A 16,973-nucleotide genomic window follows, 5' to 3' on the forward strand; every position below is an offset into this window, starting at 1 on the left:
GTTAACGGCGCGCGTTTGATCAAATTATGAATTTTCTGTTATGAGATTATGAATTTTATGAAAATTCATAATCTCATAACAGAAAATTCATAATCGCATAACAGAAAATTCATAATCTCACAACTGAAAATTCATAATCTCATAACAGAAAATTCATAATCTTATAACAGAAAATTCATAATCTCATGGTTCCAAAGTGAATGTGTAGGCATGGTTCCAAAGTGAATGTGCAGGCATGGATTCATAATTTATGAATGTCCGTGATTTCGGACGGGAATATGTAGGCATGGTTCCAAAGTGAATGTGCAGGTATGAATTCATAATTTATGAATGTCCGAAATTATGAATGTAATGAAAATTCATAATCTCATAACAGAAAATTCATAATCGCATAACAGAAAATTCATAATCTCACAACTGAAAATTCATAATCTCATAACAGAAAATTCATAATCTTATAACAGAAAATTCATAATCTCATGGTTCCAAAGTGAATGTGTAGGCATGGTTCCAAAGTGAATGTGCAGGCATGGATTCATAATTTATGAATGTCCGTGATTTCGGACGGGAATATGTAGGCATGGTTCCAAAGTGAATGTGCAGGTATGAATTCATAATTTATGAATGTCCGAAATTATGAATGTAATGAAAATTCATAATCTCATAACAGAAAATTCATAATCGCATAACAGAAAATTCATAATCTCATAACTGAAAATTCATAATCTCATAACAGAAAATTCATAATCTTATAACAGAAAATTCATAATCTCATGGTTCCAAAGTGAATGTGTAGGCATGGTTCCAAAGTGAATGTGCAGCCATGGATTCATAATTTATGAATGTCCGTGATTTCGGACGGGAATGTGTAGGCATGGTTCCAAAGTGAATGTGCAGGCATGAATTCATAATTTATGAATGTCCGAAATCCTTGTTCACCTCAAATTAAAGTGAAACTGCAAAATGTGAAAATAAAGAAGAAAAGTCACGCAATTAATTAAAAAAAAAAGAAAAAAAAAAAAGATAACGGTGTAGTAACACCGTTAGAACCGTGTTCACCATGAATGGTGAACACGGTTCCATGGCATAACGTCTGGCTGCCCCCCTTCCCCCTTCACTTCCACTCCATATATAATTGTTGTATGTATATATGTATATATAGTACAAGTTTAGTATTAGTATAAAGAAACGGATAAATATTAATAAGAAGTGAGATTGATTAGTTGGTAGAGCATATATTTGATTATCTTGAAGGTTTAGAGTTCAAATCCTTATGCAAATTTTGATGTGTTTTATTTTTCGCCCATATCCAATAATATTTATGACTATATTTTTTGGGTAATTTTTTTTTTAATTATCTCTTTTGTTTTAATGTTTCGCCTTCACTCGAAAAAATTGATGAATCTGTCTATACTTCTTCACTCCCTCTCAACAAAATTTCTGGCTCCGTTCCTATCCTTTAAGATGATGTTGGCGAAGCTATCTCAAAAATAAAAATAGATAATATTTGTTGCACTAAACAGTGTCTTTTTACATATAAAAAAAAATACTGCATTTAACATTGTAAATAGCACCCCAAAAAAAAAATCAGACATAAAAATATATATATTTTTATTACTATTAATTCTATTATTATTATTATTACAATGCATACATAAGAATATGTTTATTACATTATTTAGGTAGAATACCGTTCTTCTATAAAGAAGAGCATCCTTGTATTTGTTACTCGATCCCCTTGAGCAGCCAACGCTAACAGTGTCAACACAAGTTCAATATGGAGCAACAGAATACCAAACCCATCCGCTGCATCGTCAAACTCGGTCAGCAATCTTCACTCCCATTTTCTCAATTTATCCCATCAAATTTCTACTTCTTTCTATGCATTCAATCAACTGAATCCGATTCCAATCTAGAGATGGGATTTTCCTTTTCAATTTGTTTGTATTTCAGGTTTTCTTTTTTAATTGTTCTCGTGGATTGTCATTTCGATATCTGGGTTTCTCTTGTTGCACCTCTAAATTAAATGTAGCTCCATAAAGATTGTTGAAAAAGAAAAAGAAAAGATAGAATGTGTACAGTGGATTAACATAATGGTATGCTTTATAAAAATGCAATCTTTTACTCAATTGCTACTCTGTGTGAATCTTGAAACAATAAAGTTTCCGTTCTACAGTATATTTCTTGCATATTTATTGTGTAATTGACACAAAAGAATAACTTGGTTCTAGTTGATTGATATATTCTGGTACTTGGTAATATAAAAAAAAAAAATAAATTCATTAGGTGTTTATCTTTTGTAATCTCAGGAGGAGCGGCCATTACATGTAAAAATGAATTAGAAACCATAGACGAGGAGAACCTTATGATAGTTTCATCACAGCTCCGGCAAAGTTTGATGTTTGGTTCTGCTTCTCAGAAAGTTGCTGGAATGGACTGGAGTAAAAGGCTTGGATTCTCTGAACCTCCAACAGTTAACAGTGATTTTAGTGATCAACCGGTTGTTGGTTCCAAGAGTTTTATTGTTGTTCACGGGGCAGGTTGGTAGTGTTTGGTTGTCTCTTTCTTGAAATATGTATCCTCAGACATTTTTCCTGTGGAACTTAATTATCCCAATATCTTTAGTCTTCCAAATGGAAATAAAGCTGGATTGAAAAAGAAGATCATATATATAGATGGCTAATATTGGTTCTATGATAATACCATCAGTTTTCAGTTGTATATATCTCTACTTATGGTGGTGCTTTCAGGTTCTTTTGGACACTTCCAAGCTAGCAAATCTGGTGTTCATAAGGGTGGGTTGAGCCAACCTCTTGTCAAGGCTGGTTTTGTTGCTACACGTATATCTGTAAGATTAATTATGATATTCCCTTTAATCTGGTGTCTACCTTTTGACTCTGTTGTAGGTGTAGCCTCGTATGTATGTCATATTGTTTAATCTTGGAGCAAGTTACCTCCCTATCTTCTCTTAAAAAGTCGCATACAAAGCTTTACAAAAATTCATCAAGGTTCAGAAAGTTGAGTCTGATTTTTCTCGTGTTTTTCTTTTCCCGATGTCAGGTTACATCCCTCAATCTTGAAATTGTCAGAGCTCTAGCAAGAGGTACCCGTGCTAGTTTTGTTTAAGCTAATCAACTAAACAATTTATCCTCGACTATCTACTAATTTGCTGAAACCCTCGTGTTTTAGTTCACACTTTAAAGAATTTATCCTCGACTATTCTTTGCCACCAAGTGCATCTCTTAACTAATGGTTTTGTTTTCTTACAGAGGGTATTCCTTCGATTGGAATGTCACCGTTCTCTTGTGGTTGGTCAACTTGTCAAAGAAATGTCAGAAGGCAACCAGATGATTGTATTTGTTAAACATATGATCATCTTTTATTATCTCTTTAGCTGTTTAATTTATTTGTCGGTTAAAGTTTGTTTCCATGAATTAGTTAATACCTGAGAACTATGCATCTCTACAGATGGATGCAGCCGACGTGTCTATGGTGGTTAATGCTATTGATGCCGGTCTCATCCCTGTAAGTTTCTATTCATTAAATGAGCAACTTCATTATAAATTTAAATTTCATATGCTACAAAACTGCCCCCATCCGTCAATTGAAGTATATAATTTTTAAAGGTAAAAAAGTGGGGGCGGGGGGAACCAACGGCTCGTGGTTAGCCTCTTACCTTATCTGCAGAGGACTCAAGATTATAGAGATATTTGGTGTGAACGACTCGTGCTAAATGCTAATCTGAATGAAATTAGCTAATTAGATTTGTATTCTTTTGTGTGATTCTAACTTATCTGATTTTAAGATTTGAGAACTTATTTAGATAATTGATTCTCATATAACCAGTAATAGTTATCACATCCAAAATGATTCAATATGCAGGCTGACAGATATTCTGGGGAGTTCTCATTATAATTTGATTTAGCTTTTGATATGTTCCCATCTAATATGATAAGTAAGATATTTGTTCACTGAAATTTCAGGTTTTGCATGGAGATGCAGTACTAGATAGCTCACAGGTTTGGTCAACGTATTAATTTGTCAACTTACATGGTATGGACTATGATGTATGTATTTACATTTTCAGGAATGCACTATACTGAGTGGAGATGTGATCATAAGCCATTTGGCAGCAAAATTGAAGCCAGAATATGTCGTTTTCCTTGTATCCTCGCTGTTTTTTTTTTTTTTTGAATGATGAGGAAAACCCGCAGCCACTATCTGAGGGTGTGCACTGAGTAAATCCCGCCTTGTGACCCTAGCGGACCACAAGGGGGGGTAAACCAGTCTAGGTTGCCCATAGCTGACCGGCTCAAACCAAGAAAACCAATAGGTCACTCCCGCTAGGAGTCGAACTTGTAACCTTATGGTTAAACAAGGAAATTGCTATTATATGAAGATGTGTGTGTATTATATGTAGGATAATCATATAAAATCTCACAAATCCTTCTCCTAATGTCCCGTTTGTTCTGCTTCTATATTTTCATGCAAATATTTTTTTCTTTAAGCATCTTGTATGAGGCAAATATTTTGTTACATGTGTTATCCTATATGTTTATTCTATAGACAGATGTTTATGGTGTATATGACCGCCCACCTACAGAACCCAACGCTGTACTTCTCCAAGAAATAGGTGAGCATTTAAATCTGAGATGTATGGTTGATTGAAGTAAACTTTCCTCGGCTAATTTAAACAAAATATTTTCACGATTTCTGAGTTATTTTTTAAAACTTTGGTTTAGTCTTGTCACATAACGATACCCAAATAATAGTGTCATTCAATTATTTGAAGTACTCCATCCACTCTTCTTAGACTCACTCAATTTGAGCGTAAACTTTATACATCTGCGTTTTTTGTCTGTTACAGCCGTGCGTGAAGATGGGAGCTGGTCTGTAGTGAAGCCAACCTTACAAGGCACAGGCAAACCAGGTTAGTGAAATGGCCTTCGTATATAAGTTGAGATTTACTAGTAGAAACAGACAAAAAACGATGAACTTTATAGATGATTTGTTCCTCGTTATTCTTCTTTCTTCTCTCTCGATGATAGTCAACAACTGAGATTAACATGTGAGATTTATTCTGCTCGTGTCAGAATTCACTGTGGCTTCCCATGATACAACTGGTGGTATGGTTACCAAAATATCTGAAGCTGCAATGATTGCAAGACTGGGAATCGATGTATACATTGTGAAGGTAAAAAACAGGTTTTGCTTTGACATAACAACGAGGAAATGATCGAACTCCCTTTCATTGTTTTACTTGAAGTAGGCGTTTGAGTTCTCGGAAAATTGGATGGATTATGCAGGTGGGAACTGAACACTCAGTCCGGGCCCTTGATGGAAGCCTGAGAGGCGAAATTCCTAATGATTGGCGCGGAACAGCAATTCGACTTGTAAGATAGAAGACCTAAAGGTGGAAAACAAGTTGTGAAATGTGAGGGAGTGGGATCGATTCCTTTATACCATAGGACTGAAGATGAAGAAGTTGCTTGGATATATCATTCCTTTCCCCTTCAGGATATGATGTCTACAAATTTGAAATCTTTTAATATTTCAAAGAGTTAATTGTTATTTTGATCTCATTAGTTTGATAGCATTCTCATTATAGGTGCACGACTATAAAATCTAACACTATAGTTAAGGTAGAGAGTAGGAATGGTAATGGGATAGGGATTTTGCGGGTGCGAGTAATACGCAACTCGTAACTCTAATTATTAATATTACACTTAAATTTAATAAAAATTTTATGTTACAATTTTAATTATCACATGAATTCTTTTTATAAGTTTGAACATAACTCTAAAATTTAATAAAAGTCAATGATGTTATTCCTTAATTGGAACTAAAATTGTGTTAGTAATATAAATTGTATTAAGTGTTTGCTCATTATGTTATTTGTGTTGTTTCTTTTTAACAAAAATTAAGACAATGAGATGATAATTCAATTGGATCCCTAAGGGTGTGAAATTGTTTTGCTTTCATATTGATTTTTTTCTCCATACTGAACTTATTTTATTACGAGTTTTTTTTTTTTTAACATTTTATTATGAGTTTTTGAAAGTTGGGATTCCATGAAATATTTGTGGAAATCCAAGGAATGTTTTATTTACGAAAATCTTAAAGTAAGCATACTTCCCTAGCTTACCATTTTCAATGGTATTTCAAGGTTTCTAACAAAACCTTTAAACTCTCAGAAAAACATATTGCTTTGTCTTGTTTAATTATGCACAAGAGAACATTTAAAGGTATGTTCAAAATTCCGATCAAGTGTTAAAACGAAAAATACAATAAGTTGAGAAACGCAGATCAAGATAGCATTTTGAAAATCAACAATTGGACCAATTAACTATGTCAATAAGCTATTTTTATCAAATACTAATTTTAGTTGTTTGACCAAGTCTCAACCATTTTCCAAACACTATAATCATTAATAATGAAAGAAAAGAAAATGAAAAACCAAACATATTTTAAAAATATAATTAATCAAACTTTATAAATTTAACATGTGAAGTCACTGGATGTATACAGATAATTGTTGCAGTTAGGACCAAATTGTAAATGACTGAATTGAAAGCGAAATACAATGAGTTAAAAACCAGACAGAACACAGAACGACATTCCAAACTTGCCTAACTATTTTTGGAGTTATTCAAATAAAGAGGAATTTGGCAGAACAAATTTTGCAACAACTTGGTTCAGAGTCTAAAATTGACACTGAAATAATCTAACTCTTGGGCCCAATGTCCTTCAAAGCACAGATCTGCTCCTCTCCCATGGCAGACATCACACTCACAACTAGGTCCTTGCCTTCAGCAAATCCATCCTTGATCTGCCATAATTCAGGGAAAACATGAATTAAGTGCAGTACAATGAATTAGATGCATAAAAACAAGTCTTCAAGTTTATATATATATGTGTGTGTGTGTGTGTGTGTGTGATAAAACTGACAATATGTTTAGAAAACATAGTGGCAAGTATGTTAGACAGACTAGGAAAACTCCTGGAGCATATATGATCCAAATTAGGAAACTTCATGTGCCCAGTTGCTAAAAGTAAAAAAGTAAAATACACTGACCTGTGTAAGCAAATTTTCGTCAGTTGGAAGCTTGAGGTCATCCTTAGTGTTGCCATTCTCAGTTAGCAGACTCACCTGCAATAGTTTCCAGATTAATAATATATTACATTCATAAAAACAGCATAATGAACTTAGCAAGGGACATTCATTAAACCGGCATAATGAACTTAGCAAGGGAGTTGCAACATACAAATCCATCTTCAGAGATGTCAATGAGCTGGTAATCTGTGCGGTTAACATGGGGAACCTGCAATTAGGAAATACAATTAGAATAGAAAATAATAGGGTGTCAGGAAAACAGACTGCAACAAGTCTGAATATCTCAAAGGAAAACAGCATACTCAAAAGACAACAAAAAGCAGATGGCATACATCACAGTTGTGTGAAGATGGAACAATATCTTCAAGCTTCTTTGAAGTGAAAATGTCAATAGCAACAAAGTGGCATTTAGCATGCCCGTGCTTGCCAGTCTTGGATGTTGAAACTTCCACAACCTATACCCCCAAAGTGCCAAATATTAGGACAGAACTAAAATCAAGTAATTATTGAATAGATATCTTACATTGTGGAACTATATATACAAGTCAAAATGCAAGGGATAAAACCAAATAGAACAAAAGAAACCCATCAAGATCAGAAACAATATGCACTCTGCACTCAACACTTAAATATACAACCGCACTGTTAATCAAGCAACCCGTAAAGCACAGAATTAGTTAGCATAATGATTTTTCATCTATCCATGAGGAATTCTTTGGAGGAAAGTAAGCAGCAAAAGTTGCAATGTTCACAAGCTAAGCCCTGGAACAATTTTAACAAATTCCAATACTTATAAAGCAGACCCAAATTCCAGATAGGTCCAATTAACATCATAGCAAGTGATCAGCCTTAAATATACACCGTCACAATCTACTACTGCATTTAATATTCAAACCTCAACTATGCAGATGCTACTAAACAGCAAGAACAAACGGCAAAAGCACTAAACATATATACTCCGTAGCAATCGCCTTCGCAATTGACTAAACTATCCAACTTTTGATATTCACCCAGCTACTAGAGAAACAAGGCAGGCTCAATTTCTTGATCTTGAAGAAATAAGGTTAAAATGCAGAAGCAATTCCATTAAAATTCTCCCAACCTAAAGGAGCTTATATATAATCTAGTATACATAACTAGCATAACTAACACCATTCATAAACGAAAACAAGTCGATTAAAAGATTAATAACATTCATTCGAAAGAGAGGGAGCTAGAGGGAGAGGGAGACCTTGCAAGGACGGTTTTTGATGACAATGTAACCATTCTTACGGATAGTACCGGCCTGCTGAGGGTAAGTCTTCGAAGCTCCGGCATCGGCCTTGGACTCAAAATGGTGCTCCTCGTCCGACATGGTGGTCGTTGTCGTCTCCCAGAGTCAATCCGGCGAGTTTTGCTAGAGAGAAAGAGCGCGAAGGGATAGAGACGGGATAGATTGCGATCGAGCGCGTGCCCACGTATAAATAGCCGATAATGTCGTGTTTGGGAAAAATATAAACATTTATTTTTTTTTTTTTTTTTTTATTGTTTTGTAGTGGGAAGGGCCAAAGGCCCATATAAACATTTATTATATATTTATTTATTTGGGCGGTTTAGCGTAGAAACGACGCAGTGTTTATCACTGTGCTCAGTACTTATCTTCAAACGCCGTCGTTTAAGGAGATCGATAAGTGCGTGTTTCACGTTTATTTCAAAAGGTTACAACAAGATTTGATATTTGATACTCTGTTTTTTCTAACAATTTCAATTAACGGTAAGTTTGGTCGATGAGAATTACGATCTATTCCCACTTAATTTTCACATAATTTTGAATGTAAATAAATTTCTTCATTTGATTGAAAGAAATTTTAAAATTTTTTTATTTTTATGAAATTAGAATCTCATATTTTTTAATTAATCAAAAGACTGATTCTTAGGATCATTCAATCCTCAGATTTATTTCAACCTACAGATGTAAATAATATCTTAAAGATACCTGTTTCTCCAGAATATGATGATACCAATAAAAAATAGTTATTGGCGCATCACAAAAAATTATGAAAACAGTGATAGGCTTTTAATAAATGGTTCACCCTATGGAGTCTCAAAATCCCCCAAATGGAAAACATTTATATGGAAAGGTATTAGTGATATCCTCCCTACCACTATAAACTTGCTTATAAAAATGGTGGATATGGATTCAAATTGTGCCATGTGTGAGATCTCTCAAGAGGACACTATGCATGCTTTGGTGTTGTGTGACTTTGCAAAGGCCATATGGGAGCAATCCAACCTTCCAATTCCTAATATTGTGACAAACATTTTTCACATTTGGTTTACTGAGCTACTAAATGTTCTAGACTTTAATGAAATATTACATGCAGCATCAATTCTATATCACATTTGGAGAGCACGAAACGGAGCGGTATGGGATGCATTCCTGTCGCAACCGAGGAAATTACTAGTGGTGGCTGCAGCAACCATACATGCATGGCGTCATGCGCGACCCACCGCCGACGCCACATCAGTAGCCGAACACCCAAGTGCAGCCAGAGAACCACCACTGCCGCTAGCCCGCTACTGCTACAACCGCCGTACCACCGCCAAGAATTTGCCGGGTAGATGACGGATTCCTCCACGACTCTGGTAAGGCAACGGTAGGGGCAGTTCTCCTCGATGTGAATGGGGGATATATTGCACCATTCAGCGCCCCTCATAAGTATTTAATCTAAGACTACTGACTTCGTAATCATAAAATTATAAATTTGATTTTTACTGGAAGCATGTTTTTTTTTTTTAATCAATGTCACAATATGCAGTTATTTTAGTTTAAGAGAGTAGCATTTTTTTCGTTTAAAACTATAATGGCCTTATATATCTTATACGTAGGGGTGTAAACGAATCGAATCGAGTCAAATATCTCAATATTCGATTCGAATATTCGTAAAATATTTGAATATCAAATTTGATTTGTATTCGAATATATTCGATTCGACTTGAATATTCGAATTTTTTTTTTATTATAAAGAAGGGGGATACCCTACATATACACACTATTGCCTCAATTGAGGTTCGAACCTTACACCTCCCACTTAGGGGAGCAATCCGATACCAGTGGACTACAAGCCACTTGGTTGAATATTCGAATTTGAAATGCCTAACTTAATTTTTTTTACAAAATTTTCTAATAAATTAAGATAAAATGTAATAAAAATTTATATTTAAATAGCATAAAATATTCGAAAACTATTTGAATCAAATACACTCTAATTCGTATTCGTATTCGAAAAATATTCGAATCGAAAAAAGTATTCGAATTCGGATTCGTATTCGAATTCGTATTCTAATTCGACTCACGAGTCGATTTTTTTTTATTTGATTTGTTTACACCCCTACTTATACGTAGTAATTGTTGTGGATATAAAAATCCATTAAAAAAATGAATATTATTATGTCGAGTTAATACCATATGAGGTCCTCCGAGTATAGTAGTTTTGCCACATGTAGTCTTAAACTTTCAAATTGACCATCTGTGGTCCTTCGACTTTCAAATTTAACCATTCGTGGTCCAAGTTAACCACCCATGGTCCTTAAACTATTAAATTTTAACCAACCATGGTCCTTTCAAGAGGACCATAGCTGGTTAAATTTCAAAACTTAAAGGACCATGAGTGGTTAACTTGGACCGCGAATGGTTAAATTTGAAAGTTGAAGGACCACAGATGGTTAATTTGAAAGTTTAGGACTAAACGTGACAAAACCACTATACTCGGAGGACCTCATATGGTATTAACTCTTATTATGTCTCTATAAATGAAATATTAGACTATAAGTGATAAATGTCTGAATATGGAATTTTTTTAAGCATAAGTACTTTAGATGAAAAGTAGTGTACAATTATTCTTTTTTAAGAGGGATACGTGAAGTCATCCTTTCATTCTTGGGAAAATGCTTGGAGGAAACTAGGAAAGTGATTTTAACCATTCACGTTAAGAACCTTTCGACGTATAAGTAGTAGTTTTTCCATCCTAGAAGCAAAGTACTTATTGGCGTGCTTATGTTGTGTTTGGATGGCTCGAAAGTGATGGCAAAGAAAATGAAAAAGAAAAAAAAATGTCATTGAATTTGGACCGCAAATTTCTTTATCACGTCTGATAGAGAGCCATCACAATTCACAGGCGTCGCCGCCAATCACTGTCATTTATCTCATCATTATCCATTATTATAATAAAATTTTCTTATCTCTATGGAATATATACTTCTTTCGAAAAGGCAAATATATCTAGTATATGATTTACATAAACCTAAAGAATCAATCAATTAATCGGAAACACATTCTAATATACCCCTATGATGCAAACATCCTGTTATCAAAACTGGGAAATAAAACGAAGCATTTTTCACGTTAAAAAAAACAGATAACCTGTGCTCCTGCATCTTTTGATATTTCATAGTATAAGTATCAAAAATAAAATAAATTTATGTTTTTTTTTTACTAAAAAAAATATATTCAAGGGTACCTGTGAGGTTGTGAAAATTTCACATATCTAGAATAGTCAAGAATATATTCCAAAAAGAACACAAAGTGACTCCATTAGGCAAGTGGAAACACTTAGAATAATATGCCAGGATAATGTAAGCAAAAAGTGTGGAAAACCAGTCATCAGCGATTAGCAAATTCTTCAACACCAGAATAGGAGTATTAAGATATATACAAAGCTAGCAATCCATCCGTAAAAAAGCAGCACCTAACGTTAGGAAAATGAATAGTTCCCATGCAAGTTCAGCTCTTTTATCCTTTTCACCTCTTCAGGTTCGGGCACATGCACGTAGAAATGTCATGTACTAAAATGACTGGAATTATCAGTTGGAATGTAGAAATCAAACCTGACATCAACAGAACTGGAGTTTTCTCCATTATCTTTGTACTCAGTATTCGTTATTGTCCCGGATGGATCGTCTTCTTGGTATTCTGATCGCACCCGGCGAACTGGCACCATTACAGAGTAGATTGTCCCAAGTTCTGGATCTCTAGACACATTCAGCTGAACTTTATCCTGAGATTCTATCTCCACATAATCTGAGAGAGTGCTAACGACATTGCTTACTATCTTCTGCTTCGCCTCATCACTGACTGCACAACGATCAGAGAATAGGATCATCTTCAGGCGTTGCTTGGCAATGTTTGCATTAGACTTTCTCCTTGACAGTGATGATGGAAACATTATCTTCCAAGCCAAGTTTAAGCGTTCAAGAAAGCTCAAATTTATGGCATTAAGGAAGAAGTCATCAAACTCCTGGCTCAACGAACTTGGGGAAATTCTATATTCCCCCAGCGGTTTTTCAGAGTAGCAGTGCATACTATGGCCATCACGTGCTGAACGAGACCTTATAGGCACAACCTCAGAAGCACTATATCCACCATTAAGGAAAACACTATAATCTATCTGCAAATGCAGCAGAATCGTGAAGGGTCAGCTATGATAGCAACATAAACATGTCAACTGAGTCTTAAAGCATGCTCGCACTACACAAAATTTGGATTATTAAGTCAGCATAACATGCATTAACAAATTAAACAATAGTTTCACACAAAGCAATTTGGTGCTAATAGGTCACAAGTTAGTAAGTTTTATGCATTCCTGCAATAGCCAAAAATGTAAGAATAGAAGAAACGATGCAAATATTATAGTGCATAGAGAACAAAGTTCTTACTAAGGTTAACCTTAGGAGGGATTTAGTTAAAGTTATCTAACATTACCTAAATAGTGTGAGTATGATAATGTTATATAACTTGTTTAGTTCAAATTATGTGATTATCCCCACATCAGATTTGAGGTAATGTGATTACCTCAATAATGTTACGGAGTATATAACATTACCATATTCATATAACCTAGGTAGTATGAATATAGTAATGTTATATAATCTGTTTAGTTAAGTTATGTAATTACCTCAATAATCTTAAATTACAGCCACATTAAACATAACCCCAACTAAACATGTTAATATTACATATACACAATCTCAACTAAACATACAAGGTAATCTTACATCCTCATAATCTCACATTACCTCTAAGAAGGTAATACTATTACAGTATTACCCAAGTCCCAAGGTAATCTCACATTCCATGACCTAAATGTAGAGTTCACACAGTGTGTATACTAACCTAGAGAATCAAGCATAAAGCTTTTATTAATAAGGGAAACATGTCTAAGAATCTTCAAAAAAAATGGGATTCATTACATTTTTAAAAAGCTTCTGCTTTAATGATTCCCTTACAAAAGCATTACTACGGCATATAGTTGGCAAGCACAAATTGCTGCTACAGTTGTCCAACCTTGTCTCAATTGACCTTCAACTTACCAACCTCCACATTAAGATGCATTTCATGTCTTTACAAGGTAGAGATATGTTTTTCGATATATCTGGAAAAACATATCCTCTTTAGATAAACAGGTTTAGCATCAAATGGTCACCATTTGGCAAACAGACGAGAAATTATGCCCAAGTGAAAGTCATGAGACGTGGTGAACCAAAAAATTATGCTACTAACTAGGATATGATCAAGAAAATGCTCACATTGTAAGATTTTCCTGTATAATATATTAATTAAGAGGATTTTTGGTGCAATAACTATGCTTGTTAAGAGGTTTGGCCAGACTGAATAACTAAATGTTACTTTGTATTTAGTTTACCAAATACATGCCTAGATTAATGGGATACAGCATATATAGTTCCTTGGTACTCTCAGTCTCTCACTGCTTAGTTAATGCAAAATAAGCCATCTAAAGTTCTGAGTTAAGTGTGGGACAAAACATCTCTCTCCCTGCAGTCCTACCATTCCAAAGGCAACACAAACACAAAGATATCAACTATGGTGGACGTATTAGATTCTATATTGCTTGAGCTATGAAGGTTAGATTTCATTATCCTTTACATGTAAAATTCATGTATATAATTTTGTATATGTCTAACACACATCACAACTATATCCCTATATTAGACAATACTCACATCACAATTTTATAACTATATCTAACTGTATTGTACTTTTTGCACAAGTCTCTGAACTACATTTAGTGTTGTCTATAGTGGGCACACTAATTGAGGAAAGCAATGCTTCTAGTGGCACTTGGCAGAAAGAAAAAGGAGTAAAAGCATAAGTTAGTCCTATGGAAGGCAATGCTAAGTGAGTGGACTAAAAAATGAGACAGGGAAACTACTGTATAAATTGCTTTTTTTATGAGAAATGAACAACAGAAACTACGAGTCTCAAAACCATTGCCTCCATACTTTTAGGCTGTGTTTGATACTGGAATTGCAGCAAATTGGAACAGTGTGAACCTTGGAAGGAAATTGATAATCGAATTTAACTATATCTTAAGAAACGATATTTTCATTCCTTCTTCCATTGAATTTACAATTCCTTCCAAGTAGTTAAGGGGAAAAAGTATTAGAGATAGAAATCGTGATCATTCCAGAGGGCAGGAACAGTTGCATGCAAATTCAAGTCTCGGACTGGTCAGAAAATATAAAACTGACCTAAGCTTAACATAAGCATCCCAATAACGTCCTCTAAACAGACAAAACCATAGATATAATTGAAGAAAAGCTCAAATAATTCACAGATAAAGCTAAAATAACTCGCATTAGAGAAAATACAGGAAACGTGGAACCGAAAAATGAAAAAGAAGTTGAGTTGAAACCTCAAAGGATAAAAAGGGTCAGAGACAAACCTTGGAAGGAGGAAGAAGATGAAAATGCTGTGAGCTCCGGCGAAGACGGTTATTTGGAAATGGAGTCATTGCGGCGGAGACCCGCAACCCTACGGATATCTCCATTTTTCAAAATCGGATCTCTTGTTCAGTGAAGAAGGATAGGGTTTGAAATGGAGCTTTCAGGTGCCTGCCATTAGTTGAAGCTTGGAGTGAGAGAGTTCGCAGTTCAAAGCAGAGGCCGTAGAGCCCTGCTCCCGTTAACTCCCGGCCTACGACGTCGTTTCGAATTTCTTCTTTTAGATTTTGACCACATATTTTAGGGCTAAATTCATTTGTCGTGAATTTCATAGCGGCGTCGTTTCCATATTCGTATTACGTTGCATAATTTAGGGAACAAAAAATTAAATTTGTCCCTAAATCGAATAAATAGTATAATTGGATAATTTAACTGAACAAAGTTTTAACGAGGCATCCTAAATTGATAAAATAATGTAATTGAATCCTAAATTCCTAATATTACCCATTCAATTAGGTAATGTTGATGTGACACTATCTAACCTGGTATTTATTTAAGATGTGGTTTTGTTTGATAAATTAAACAAATTTTAATCTTAAATTTATAAAACAATTAAACAAGTAAAAAAGATCAAACATAGACAATCACAACTGTTATGTTTCTTACAGTAGCATTATAAATTTATAATCATGGTTGTTTTGTGTCCATATTTGGACCTTTTATGAGATAAATCCTTCTAAAATGAGGACTGTCATTTTTCAGCTTTTAGATTTGAACGCAAGAGAATTTTATAGTTGCGAAATTATTGAATGGATACAACCACATTCGTTATTTTGATTTTCTTTTCTTTTGTATTGTTTACTTTAAAAATTTCAAATCCATTAAATCAGATCACCACCACAATCCACATATGAAATAAATACATGTAAAAGTGTCGGGTCGGGATGTGGAGACACTTAGGGTTAGGGTTCAACCTTTTTGGAAGAATAAATACATGTAAAAGTGTAGTTAGCATCTTATTAACAATAATAACATACATTAATATCCAATTACACTATTTTATCTTTTTTTTTTTAACGTTGTTGACTCTATTACATTGTAGTATCTATTCAAATATACTTTCTCAACCTAATAAACCACAAAGAGTCAACAACAACTCTATTACTACACACAGAGTCAACAATGCCCATTGAGACTCGATCTCATGACCTCCCACATGGGAGAGATCATTACATGCCATCTGAGAATTCCTCATTATAAAAATTTTCATTTCAGCAAATTAAACTCTTCACTTGAATTAAGGATCGAACATCGGTGGTGAGGTATTAATTCTTTAAGCTGCAACAGATAGATAAAATATAGAACATATACGACCTTGAAATATGGATAATAATGAATGAAAATGCATGGAGAGAGAGAGAGCAATTGTTATGTTGTGGAACTGTGTCCACTTGTAAGGTGGACACGGTTCCATGTTCATAATTACTGAACTCTATGTTTATAATTATAAAACTCTATGTTTATAATTTTGAACTTCATATTCATAATTATTGAACTCTATATTTATAATTACAAAACTCTATGTTCATAATTATAAAATTTTATATTCATAGTTTTTGAACTTCATATTCACAATTATAGAACTCTGTGTTCATAATTTTTTAACTCTATATTCACAATTATAATAGTTTTAAAGTCGTGCCCACCTTACAAGGTGGACACGGTTTCACAGCATAATTTGCCGAGAGAGAGGGGGCTTAATTGTTGGGCTTACTCAGCCCAGTTAAGGTTGGAATAGGGAGTAAAATGACAAAAAGGGGGATAGATTATGATAGCATAATAAAGTACAGAGATGACATAATTGGGAAGGGAGTGGAAGTGCAGAGATCCGAGGAACAGGAAGGGGACAGATGGGTTTTAGTGTGTTGGAGATGGAGGGAGGGAGGCGGGACCCACTACATCTTCATGGATAGATCCTGCGTCCGTCATAGATGTGAAACCCTACTAACTTGCACATACATACAATTCAAGTGCATTTTCTCAATTTTTGATAGGCTCCCCTCCGTCCTTGAGATTTGAAAGGGAAAGCTTTTGGGGTTCCGGAGTTTTGTGTATATCACTTCCAGAAAGAGCTAATTAC

General features: G+C 34.5%; 3 protein-coding genes across 6 annotated transcripts; 1 reads left to right on the top strand and 2 right to left on the bottom strand.

The window, feature by feature from the left end:
* Positions 1–1,712: 1,712 nt before the first annotated feature.
* Positions 1,713–5,605, top strand: LOC109162071 (glutamate 5-kinase). 3 transcript variants are annotated; one of them, XM_019310728.1, is made up of 12 exons: positions 1,713–1,823; positions 2,310–2,540; positions 2,751–2,848; positions 3,061–3,103; positions 3,270–3,331; positions 3,469–3,525; positions 3,984–4,019; positions 4,088–4,165; positions 4,567–4,633; positions 4,868–4,930; positions 5,094–5,194; positions 5,307–5,605. In XM_019310728.1, exons 1-12 carry the CDS (start codon positions 1,778–1,780, stop codon positions 5,400–5,402), a joined length of 978 nt encoding a protein of 325 aa, XP_019166273.1. In that variant the 5' UTR covers positions 1,713–1,777; the 3' UTR covers positions 5,403–5,605. The 3 variants fall into 3 exon arrangements, with proteins under 3 accessions (XP_019166273.1, XP_019166275.1, XP_019166274.1); XM_019310729.1 differs by having other exon boundaries at positions 1,717–1,823; positions 2,420–2,540; XM_019310730.1 differs by lacking the exon at positions 5,307–5,605 and having other exon boundaries at positions 5,049–5,143.
* Positions 5,606–6,465: 860 nt separating this feature from the next.
* LOC109162073 (eukaryotic translation initiation factor 5A-2-like) lies at positions 6,466–8,574 on the bottom strand. The gene is made up of 5 exons (XM_019310733.1): positions 8,346–8,574; positions 7,447–7,569; positions 7,266–7,322; positions 7,076–7,150; positions 6,466–6,829 (listed from the first exon to the last, which is right to left on the bottom strand). The coding sequence occupies exons 1-5, from the start codon at positions 8,466–8,468 to the stop codon at positions 6,725–6,727; spliced, it is 483 nt and encodes a 160-aa protein (XP_019166278.1). The 5' UTR covers positions 8,469–8,574; the 3' UTR covers positions 6,466–6,724.
* Positions 8,575–11,658: 3,084 nt separating this feature from the next.
* LOC109162072 (cell division topological specificity factor homolog, chloroplastic-like) lies at positions 11,659–15,095 on the bottom strand. 2 transcript variants are annotated; one of them, XM_019310731.1, is made up of 2 exons: positions 14,836–15,095; positions 11,659–12,540 (listed from the first exon to the last, which is right to left on the bottom strand). In XM_019310731.1, exons 1-2 carry the CDS (start codon positions 14,938–14,940, stop codon positions 11,932–11,934), a joined length of 714 nt encoding a protein of 237 aa, XP_019166276.1. In that variant the 5' UTR covers positions 14,941–15,095; the 3' UTR covers positions 11,659–11,931. The 2 variants fall into 2 exon arrangements, with proteins under 2 accessions (XP_019166276.1, XP_019166277.1); XM_019310732.1 differs by having other exon boundaries at positions 11,659–12,514; positions 14,834–15,095.
* Between the last annotated feature and the right edge of the window lie 1,878 nt (positions 15,096–16,973).

Source organism: Ipomoea nil, unplaced genomic scaffold (assembly GCF_001879475.1).
Source record: "Ipomoea nil cultivar Tokyo-kokei standard unplaced genomic scaffold, Asagao_1.1 scaffold2926, whole genome shotgun sequence".
Classification (NCBI taxonomy): Eukaryota; Viridiplantae; Streptophyta; class Magnoliopsida; order Solanales; family Convolvulaceae; genus Ipomoea; species Ipomoea nil.